The sequence below is a fragment of the Lygodium microphyllum genome, unplaced genomic scaffold (genome assembly GCF_053477565.2).
Source record: "Lygodium microphyllum isolate KBCC unplaced genomic scaffold, Lygodium_microphyllum_v1.1.10 scaffold_219, whole genome shotgun sequence".
Lineage (NCBI taxonomy): Eukaryota > Viridiplantae > Streptophyta > Polypodiopsida > Schizaeales > Lygodiaceae > Lygodium > Lygodium microphyllum.
In genome coordinates, this window is record NW_028229702.1 from 99637 (window position 1) to 109783 (window position 10147).

The following is a 10147-nucleotide window of genomic DNA, read 5'->3' on the forward strand; positions in this document are numbered from 1 at the left end:
CAACAACATCCTCCATCTCTTGTCTCCCTTGATACTTGGCTTTGACACCTATTTTTGGAATAGCCTCCTTTAGTCAAGTTTTCAAGGAGAGGACTAGCATAAGAGTGTTATTAGTGCCCATAAAAAGGTTTAGGAAAGAGCACATGTGTTAGGGAGGTATAAGTTGAAGTTAATGAACCATGGATACAAATGCCCATGAGATAAAAATAAGTTATGGTAGCCATCTTTTAACAAGCCATTGAGTTGCTCATTGAGAGAGAGAGAGAGAGAGAGAGAGAGAGAGAGAGAGAGAGAGAGAGAGAGAGAGAGAGAGAGAGAGAGAGAGAGAGAGAGAGAGAGAGAGAGAGAGAGAGAGAGAGAGAGAGAGAGAGAGAGAGAAGGGGGGGAGGTACATGGAGTTCTATCTAGTTGCTATTTGTAGAGTTGCCTATTGGATTAGTTTGAATCAGGTGCACATGCATGTTGACAAAGTTTCAAGTGCATGCTGGATAAATTTCCATTAAATTGGCATTAGGAGGAAGATAATGGCATGACGTGAGATGAATGGCTATCGGAGCTTGCTGATCATATACCTATTTGTGTGAGTCAAGGTGATTAATTCTGTTTGAAAAGGTGAAGGTGGGTATTGCTACCTCAATAGCAGGAAAGTGCAAAGCTGTCGAATCTTGCTTGTGTGCCTAGGATGAGAGAGAGCTTGCATGACACATCAATGCATAATACATATCGTTACACCCACTTTGTATATATTTAGTTGCATAATGTCTATGTCTAATGTGGCATAAAAAATGTTATATCATTTTGATAATTATTGGATATCACTAGATCTTATATTATATTATAGGAATATCAAAAAATTTGCATGGCACTTCAAAGTCGGAGTTTAGCTAAAGTGGCCAAGAAACCTAACTAAAATCCCACCATCTAGTTTGCCAAGCATACATGAAGTCTTTTAGAAGGCTGTTGCCTTGTGAGACACTTGATTCCAAGATACTTCTTCTAGTCGTCCTCCAAAAAACTGACTATTTTTGGCCACCCATATTGATTGAAGTGCCATGATGCGAATGGTATGTACTCCCAATCCAAATGACTCTCTCCTACATTCACCATGCCTAAAATACACCAATGCAAGTTTTTCTCATCTAGAGCACTCCTCCCCAGACGAGGCAACGCATCTATTTGAGGCTAGGCATCCATCCCACAACATGTGCTTGAGAGATTCACTTTCCCCACAAACACATTTACCATTTGAGATCCTTTTATCCATCGATTTCTTTGGAGAGTGTAGTGTGGCTACCGCCACACTCCACGCAAAGGTTCTATCCCTAAAGGGGAGCTTCAAAGACTAGATGCACATGAAAATGCGCTTGAGATTCTCTTGAGAAATATCAATACCCCAGGCCCTCTTGATCTTCTCCACATCAAGGTTTTCGCCATTGGTCATTAGGCCAAGAATTTTGGAAATTCAGAGCAGCACCAATGCTTTGTTTGCAACTCAAGGTTGCAGAGCACTATGACCCAAAGGATAGGATTACTGATGAGTAATACTAGGAGGCTTGCTAACACGAGCCATGACCACTTCTCATGCAAGCCTAAAAAGCTTTAGGATAAATTTTTTCTAAGGTCCCTAAGGAAGTTGTTTCACGCGTGTTTTGACGGTTGTTAACATAACCATTGTAACATCAATAGATGGTGTGGATTTACCAGAAGGATAAAAGTGTCTGGATCTAACGGCAGGGAGTGCGTGGAGAAGTTAGGGTTCCCTCGCCTTCTGCTTCTCCAGTCAGTCTCATACCCGCCATAGCTGGAAAGCTCCACAAGCGTGCCCGCTCGCGTTCCCGATCGTGGGTTGGCTGGTCTACCATGTCGCACTTCGGACGCTCAGGACCTCCAGACATCAGGGACACCTACTCCCTCCTCGTTCTTAACATCACCTTCCGTAAGTATTCTTGTTCTGTCTGCGATTCGAGTCTTTGTAAATACGGGCTGGCTTTTGTGTGTCATCGTCTCTGCTTGCCAGATATGTTCTAAGTGTCTGCTTCTTGTCATCGGGTGCATATTTTGTGACTCCGCACTGTACGTGCTGTTTGCTCGACAACAGGAATAATTAGGTCTTCTGTTTGGTCATGGTGTATGTCAGGCACGAGTGCAGATGATCTTTTTCCCTTATTTGACCGCTACGGGAAGGTGGTGGATATCTTTATCCCCCGAGACAGGAGGTCAGTTCCTTTCATCCTCTATGGCGCGGTTGTCTACCTGGATCTTTCCGCTTACCTGCCCTTCTTGTTCCCGTTATTAGGACCGGTGAATCGCGTGGATTTGCGTTTGTCCGTTACAAGCATGCGGATGAAGCTCAGAAAGCCATCGATCGTCTGGATGGTAATTTGGTTTCCGAACCACCTTATTAATGTTAATGCTCCGGTGTTTTGTGATCTCAATGCCCTGTTTTTGGTTACAGGAAGAGTTGTTGATGGAAGGGAGATAATGGTACAGTTCGCTAAATATGGTCCGAATGCAGAGTCTATGTAAGTCCTTTAAATTGAGTATCTTCGTCATGGCTAGTTGATGACAAAGGATATTGAACCCATTGTTTTCTTAGGAACTCTATAGTTCAGCTTTGTCTGAAATAAGTACGTTGAGAGTGACAAAAATCTATAGCAAGTCATTCAGTCAATACTGTCCTGTAGTTGTGTAGGCCAAGAGAACAAGTGTTAGCTGAAGCACCTGCACTGCAGTTGTGTTCCTCCTTCAACTTGATTATTTTCTTTGCATTCTTGGGGTTTATATAGACTTGATTTAAGTTCCCTTAATCATTGATGGCAAATTCTTACAGTTATGTTTATTGTAGAACTTTACTGGTTTATTTGCGTGGATCTTGATTTGCTCATCTAGTTTACTTTGTTATGAATGCAGACAGCGTGGTAGAATAACTTACTCAGCCAGTCGAAGCCCCAGGCGTTCGAGGTAAACTTGCAAGTATTGTGTAAGCTTGGCCTGTTTGTAAAGCTAAGATGTGGAAGTGTGTCTGAGGCTGGATGTATGCAGGCACAGAGATGACTACTATCGTGACTATCGCGATCGTGATTATCGGAAGCGTAGCCGCAGTCGCAGCCGTAGCCGGGACAAGTATGAGCGTGATCGATATCGTGATCAGGACAGGGATTCCTACCGCAGACGCAGCAGGAGCCGCAGCCGCAGTCTGACTCGAAGTCCTAGTCGTAGTAGGAGCCGAAGCCCTGCTCGAAGTCCAAGCCGGAGCCGTAGTAGAAGCCCTAGCAGGGGTGCTGATGATCGTCCCAAGCGCCGATCCTATGACAGAAAGGAATCACCATATGCTGACAGGTACACATTTTGGTCGATTTTAGTGAAAGAAAGTCAGTGACACTTATTCATTTGGTCCTTTGCAGTTAATCTTTACATTAATTTTCAATTTTCAGGGGTAGTCGATCTCCTAAAGACCGTAGCTTGTCGCCTGCACGCAGCCCTTCTCCAGGTAAGGATCAGAGCCTCTCTCCTGTGCGCAAGACTGCTTCACGAGGGGGCAGGAGAAGCCCTTCTCCCCCTTTAAGTCGGAGTCGGAGCCGATCACCTGAAGCTGCCCGGCCAATCTCACGCAGCCCGTCTCGGAACTCGGATATGTAGGTGAGATTCGAATGGCTCATACTAGTGATGAAGTAGTTTTACCTGTAGCTATGTGATCTGCCTTTGGATTTAGTGCCTCAAGCATTTCACATATACATTAAAGTTCACTTTCCTGTCTTGCGCATTCAGTATTCTACCCTTATCTTTCTCACAGGTTTGAAGAAAGATGCAAGTCAGTATTATCAGACAACTGCTGAGGAGCTGAATGCTGTAGTTGTAGTTGCTGATTATGGACCTGTGTAGTGCTGGGTTCGCTAGTTGGCAACTGTTCCTCCTGGGATAAGCAGATAACTGATTTTATTGAGGATGGTTAGTTTATTACTTGAGCATCTTTTTTTTCTGTAAGTTGACGCTTACAGTGTTGTGGAAGATTGGACTATGAGATACTCACATCGACTAGGTCTGTTGTTTGTGCTTGTCTCTGCTACTTGTTGCTAAGCTACCCATGTTTTATGGGATTTTCAATAACCTTTGCTTTAGTTGCCACGGTTGACATTGGTTTCTGACTTACTTGCATATGCACTGGGCTGTGGATAGTGTTGAGTGGGGCCGTGGATGCACTGCTGGTAGCTGTGGTGGCCACTTGATGGTGAAGTTGTGCAAGGGACGTGTTTTTTACCTGCTGATGGTGATGTGGCTGATCGTGATTTTTTTTAATCTACTGGTCGTGATATGGCTGACATTGAGAAAGAGTTGGAGCTGTGCTGGTTTCCTTTGGTGGGATGGTGTTCATCAGTGCCTTGATACGATTGCAGCAGTGCTCGTGCATAGTCATTTTATGTTGGTATGCAGCTTTCCGCATAGGATACTACTGTTTTACTTAATGGTTGTGCTCTTACTGAGATTTTACTTTGCATATTGGTGGAAACATTCATTGTGGTTTTATCCCTCTGCACTTACTTTTTAGGTTACTGCATTTCTGCACCTATTGCCAGCGATTTTCATTGCAGAGTGCACAAGCCACCTTGTCTTTGCCCCATATATAATTACGTATCTGCCATGGTAGACATGTTCTTATATGCGGACAGCTCCTGGTTTCTGGGCTCGAGGAGGTTGGCATCAAGGTTGTCTCAGAGCATGATGTGAGCAAGTTTAGGAGCTGACGCTAGGTAGAGATGCCATATTATTGTGTTGCAGGCATTTGTAATCTATGGGGGTCACATTTTTGTGGTCATGAATTCTTGTTTATGATAACATCATAATAACTGTAACATTGTAGATGAAATGACAGATTGCTGCTAAGTAGCTGAACAAAAGGCTTTATTTCATACCGTGTCTCTCAGCCCAATATCTGCACTGCTCTTGGTGGTAGCAGTTTGCTGTGATGGTTTTTGTAAGTGCGTGAGCTTTTGGGAGTCTATTCACAACCTGTCCTTGAGTAAAGAGGGCAGTTTTGAAGAATGTTCGAATCAACCCTGGTGTTAAGCACGGTGGATCTGAGAGCAGTTCCTGGAAAGACCTTAGTTGCCTTACAAGTTTCTAGCCATGCAAAATTTTGATTGCACTTCTCAGTTGTCTGATTCATAATGGAGTTGGAAGCTTCTTATGTTCTGCTTTTTTTGTGAGATCTTCCATGTTTGCTTTTGGTTATTAGCTACTTTATGGTATTGCATGTGGTTTACAGAATGGCTCGCAAGTCTCCTTTGATGGTGATATTTTTTTTTCTTTGGATTGGCATTTAGCTTTTTTTGGACTATGTAGATCACATTGTGAAAGCATGAAAACATCCAGCTAGCTTTTTCTGACTGAACAAAAGCTGAATTTGTGTTATGATATAGCTACAGAAGTGAGTGGGTTTGATTGTCTGTGGTAGTAGTAGGTGATTGACTGTCAGTGGGTGAATCTGATTGCTTTGCTGAGGCAGTACTTAGAAACATGGCAACTTTATGTCTGGTCAGACTTACTCCACTACTGCTGGATCTCTCTTACCAAGATTGTAACCTGAAAAGTCCACCTTTTCTTAATATGTTTGATCAGAGATTATATTTCTGCAGCTGTCTAGATATCTTGCCTGTGCTGTGGCAAGAACAATTCGAGTGCAGTGCCTGATCAGCTGAATGCCTGGTCTGTATAATTTTCATTTTAAAGAACTTATGCATAGGAGTATTGTCTTGTTGAAACATGTTAAGCAATATTCAAGGTGGGACTATATTGAAGAGTTGAATCCCATGCTTCTTAACTGTCAGGTGTCGATTTCTTACTAGCATGCAGAGGTACAGATCCTTTGCCCTTGGATTTAGTCTTTAATTAAAGATAATGACATAATTGGAGCACCAAACTTTGACTGCACTTCTCAGTGGGATGTAATGTTTTGGGATGTTCGACCTTGTCCTAATGTGAGTATGTATCAACAACTATGGAGTAATTCTGTCAAAAGTGCTTTGACCTGTGCACTCTGACCAAACCTAGTTGTTTGAGGCTGTTCACTTCCAAGGGCTTACTTGACACGTAATGCAATCTTGACTTTAAAATTAGCTTGGGATGTTTGAATGGATGTACCTTGCGTGAAAGTGTAAATTTAGTTTGTTTTTGAATCAAAATCACACAGGTTAGATAAATTTGAAACTACCTTTTGCGTGCATTAATAGGGAGAATGAATTGGCAGCTGAAGCCTGAATTGTTGGGGTGGTCGGAAACTTGAGTTAATGTAAGTGCTGTACGTCCAAGTTTACACCTAATAGGTCTACATGTTACTGCCTCCAAGGCATCCAATGTTATTTCCTCTCGAAGCTTCACTATGTGCATAGGTGAAAAAAGTTACCAATTGTCAATTGCATTCATAGGCCATTCCTATATACGTCCAGCATAGTTGGGATATCCAAAATTGTCTAAAATTTTCTGTGTGAATTATATTTAGTGTGCTCCTTGCAAGTAGAAACATTGGTCAAAGTAACACTTGCTGCATGACATAACTTTGAGAACTGAAAATTCCCCAATTGAACTTGTACATCCTCCTGGCAAAGATGTGGAAAAATGAAGAGTTAAAGCCATGTCAGCATATTTCATTTTCAGCATTGGTGTTGGAGATGTTATTTTCATTTCCCATGGAAAGACTTTGTCACCCATTGCCTTTATAGTAATGGTGAAATTGAAACTAGTTGTGCCAGTAAGTACTTATGCTACAACTAAGCCTCTCAAGAGTCCAAATGTTTTGGAGAAACCTTCTGTGAGGCCATTGTAGCATTATTTTCTATCTTATTCATTCCACTTGTTTGGTGCTTCCTCTGTTTTATCATGGATCATTGTCTTAAGTCTCATGTTGCAATTCTGAGGTTTAGATCTACTGGGTGACTACATTAATCCAAGTCAGATATTGAAGGGAAGATGGATATTTGATAAAGATGCTTTAAATGTTTCTGAACGTTTCAACAACCAATGTCAACCATCACAGCTTAAACATATGATGAGGCTTTGCAATAATGGAAGAGCTTCTTCAAATTAAGGAATGATTATGGGTCTGGCCTAAAGTTAGATCATCCTCTAGTGGATCTTATGAGCTGCATGTTGGAGCCATGAGTCATTTTTCATATCTTCTCTGAGATCTCATTGAAGTCCCCTTGTCCTCAATAGCAATTGCTTAATTGATCTTTTTTTAAGTCTTTTTTGCCCAAAACTTTTAAATGCACTTGGGTAGTCATGCCAAGTCTCCATCTAGCTGTTGATTCAATAAATCCGCCTTTACAATTGCCTAGTTACAGTAAATTCATCTTTGCAGTTGTCTAGAAAAACCCTAAGCTTTGGTGGAAGTGGGCTACTCATCTTAGCCTTGGTAAAATCTCTTTTAGGTACTCAATTTTGCAGCATGCAATTCAAGTTGGGTACCATGTCTCTTTGCAGAAATTGACAAATACTTCATCCCCTATATCAAAGCCAATAAATAATTCCCATCTTTTGCAGTTTATAGTTTTATGCTTCATGCCATAAAGGGTAGGTCCAAAGCCATTGTGACAAATATGACATGCTTGAATAGATGCAAGTAATGATGTGATGAGAGTTAATTTGATTATGGTTGGAACTAGTTAGATGTAGGGTAGCTTATGAATGGAGGAGCGGAAGTGTAGTTTGGTAAATATGACACTGTATCTCTTATATCTATGCTAAGCTTTGTTGAATGCCTTATATTATAAGAGCTAAGAAGGGAGTATCACCACCTAGTGTGGAGCCTTCAAGATCTTTTGATGATATATTGTGCTAGCCTAACAAATACTTCCTCTAGACCTTTGAAACTAGCACATCCTTGTGAGTGTACTTTGATCTTTGGGTTGATAGTTGCCCCCATCATATTGTCAGCCAGTATTTGAGCTCATGGTGGGAGTACATAATAATACTTTCGAAAAGGGGTTCACTTTCTCTCCAATTTTGTTCTATCCATCGCAATAGATGTGACCTCATTCATTATATGCAATAGCACCATGTTAACGAGTGTCCTTGTGTAGGACACTCGTTAACATGGTATCAAAAGGGCTGCTAAACTCCACACTACTTTACTTTTTGAACTTTAGTAAAGCTGAGTTGAGGTTACAATTTCTTCCAAAGAATCAAAGAGGCCAAGTTTAAGGTTACTTGGCACTTGAAACTTGAAAGGGACATATTTTGTTCTGTTAAAAGAGATTTTGGTTCATGTTGCTCATGTACCACATCTTTGATACACTAGTCTAGCTTTTAACTTTTCTTTTAAAGTACTAATACCTCAATCTCCAAAGGCTATTTGCAAATAATACAGAAAAAGAAAAAGTACTTTACATTGATTTGATCATATGCTTTTCCAACCACATTTAAGAGTTTTTCAAACTTTTTGGTGATAATGTTGAGGGAAGTTATTCCCCATGTTTCTTTTTGCTAATGGGATCATTTGCTTTGGAATGTCCTAAACAAGATTTGGAGTTATTGAAGAAATAAGTGTGATTGTGTAAAACTTGCCAATTATGCTAAGTTGGCAGCAATTAAATCATGCACAAGCATGAAACATGTGTGAGGTGTGAAAATACAACTTTGCTTCATAGTTGAGAAAACTTGCCTAATGTATGCGCTTGCCTTCTATTAGCCTTATGTGAAGTTTTGGTCCCAAATTCATCCTTTTGAGATGGAGAAATTGAAATCTTGGCCAAAAGTTATATTGAGTTGGCTAAGTACATTTTGCATCTAGCTCTCTATGACTTGTAGTGATTGATGTAAACAATTCAAGATCACTTTTATTTGTAGATGATATTGCAAATGATTCATGACGACCCTAGGGTACCATCCAGACATCATATATATAAGTCAGAAGGTAAGCAAAACATGTATTGAAAGTGGATAGCGATGGAGTTAGAATTTTAGACTTGTAGATAGTCATTATCCTCTTACCAAGGATTGGTATTTCATATTGTTGATAGTTGAAAGGACATTAAAGTTGCTAAGTTATGAACATGTATTTACTTGTCAAAGGTCCATCTAGTTTTTGTAAGGTATAAATTATGATCCCCAATGTATGAGTTTCACATATTTCTAAGCTCAATAAATAATTTTGCATGAAAAGTGTAAATTGAGAAACATATGGTCTTTGGAAATACATGATCAACGTAGATTTTGTTTTACCTAATGAATAGTTCGTGGCCTTAGTTTGCTTCTAAATTTGGGCATACATTTTGGTGTTTGAAATATACATTGTGCAAATTTTGTTTTTAGTATGAGTTTGCGCCTATGCCACATCTCAATATACAAATTGATGGTCATGAGTTTGATTTGTGAGGGGTAGTTTCAAATTTATTGTATGTGATTGTTTGTTGTGACCAGAGGAAAATTACCAAAACAAATGGTTCATTAGACATGTCTCAAAGCTAGATATATGCAAATTGCCTTTCATGGTTATGGTTATACTTGAGGCCATGTTGGTGTTTTTACACTTGGATGGAAATATATTAGTCCTATCATCTTTGTAATTATGATGTTAATAGTGGACATGCGTATAAGACAACAAAGATGAGGTAGGTAGAAACTATAAACATGATTGACAATGATAACCTATAAAACATATGGATTACCCATATCTACATGTAGCATCTTGTAGCAATTATGATTCTCAATCAAGTGCTTACTTGAAATACCACGATGCTTGGAGGGGAAGCATCATTCTAAAGGGACTCACCCTATGTTGTAATTTGGGTTTAAGTGTACACATGTCGTTTTGTGGCTCAAATTAGCAACCTATGAAGTCATGGGTAAACTATATGTTATGGTTTGCCTTTATGACATGAGTCTATCGTGTCTACCATTTTCACCAAGTGAGCAAACAAAGCTCTCATCAAAGGAAATCTACAATAGGAATTTTCCTTACGTAGCTTGCTTAATCCAATCCTTTTTTGAAACCAAGTTGCGCTTTATTTATGGAGCTTGCTCTAATTTGGTCAAGCCCTAAATATCTTATCTGGTTACTACATGTTTGTTTACTACCAATTGTACATATTTCAATAGCTTGTATTAGACAAAATCTTGATTAAAACCAACCTATATTTTACATTTGAAATTG

General features: G+C 39.9%; 1 protein-coding gene across 5 annotated transcripts; it reads left to right on the top strand.

Annotated features, from left to right (window-relative positions):
• Window positions 1–1685: 1685 nt before the first annotated feature.
• Window positions 1686–9061, top strand: LOC148008264 (uncharacterized). Of its 5 annotated transcripts, none has more exons than XR_015690190.1 (9): window positions 1686–1936; window positions 2138–2216; window positions 2297–2376; window positions 2456–2522; window positions 2911–2961; window positions 3043–3339; window positions 3435–3639; window positions 3794–4423; window positions 4859–9061. XR_015690190.1 is itself a non-coding variant. In XM_087674351.1 (8 exons), exons 1-7 carry the CDS (start codon window positions 1861–1863, stop codon window positions 3637–3639), a joined length of 855 nt encoding a protein of 284 aa, XP_087530477.1. In that variant the 5' UTR covers window positions 1686–1860; the 3' UTR covers window positions 3794–9061. The 5 variants fall into 5 exon arrangements, 1 of the variants encoding a protein (XP_087530477.1); XR_015690191.1 differs by having other exon boundaries at window positions 4871–9061; XR_015690192.1 differs by having other exon boundaries at window positions 5634–9061.
• Window positions 9062–10147: the final 1086 nt, after the last annotated feature.

What these genes read in the sequence shown, in the direction of transcription:
- LOC148008264 (XM_087674351.1), top strand. Translation starts at nt 1,861, where the DNA reads ATGTCGCACTTCGGACGCTCAGGACCTCCAGACATCAGGGACACCTAC. An exon ending in CGTTCTTAACATCACCTTCC is followed by an intron (nt 1,937 to 2,137) that starts GTAAGTATTCTT and finishes GGTGTATGTCAG; the next exon opens with GCACGAGTGCAGATGATCTT. An exon ending in GGTCCGAATGCAGAGTCTAT is followed by an intron (nt 2,523 to 2,910) that starts GTAAGTCCTTTA and finishes TTATGAATGCAG; the next exon opens with ACAGCGTGGTAGAATAACTT.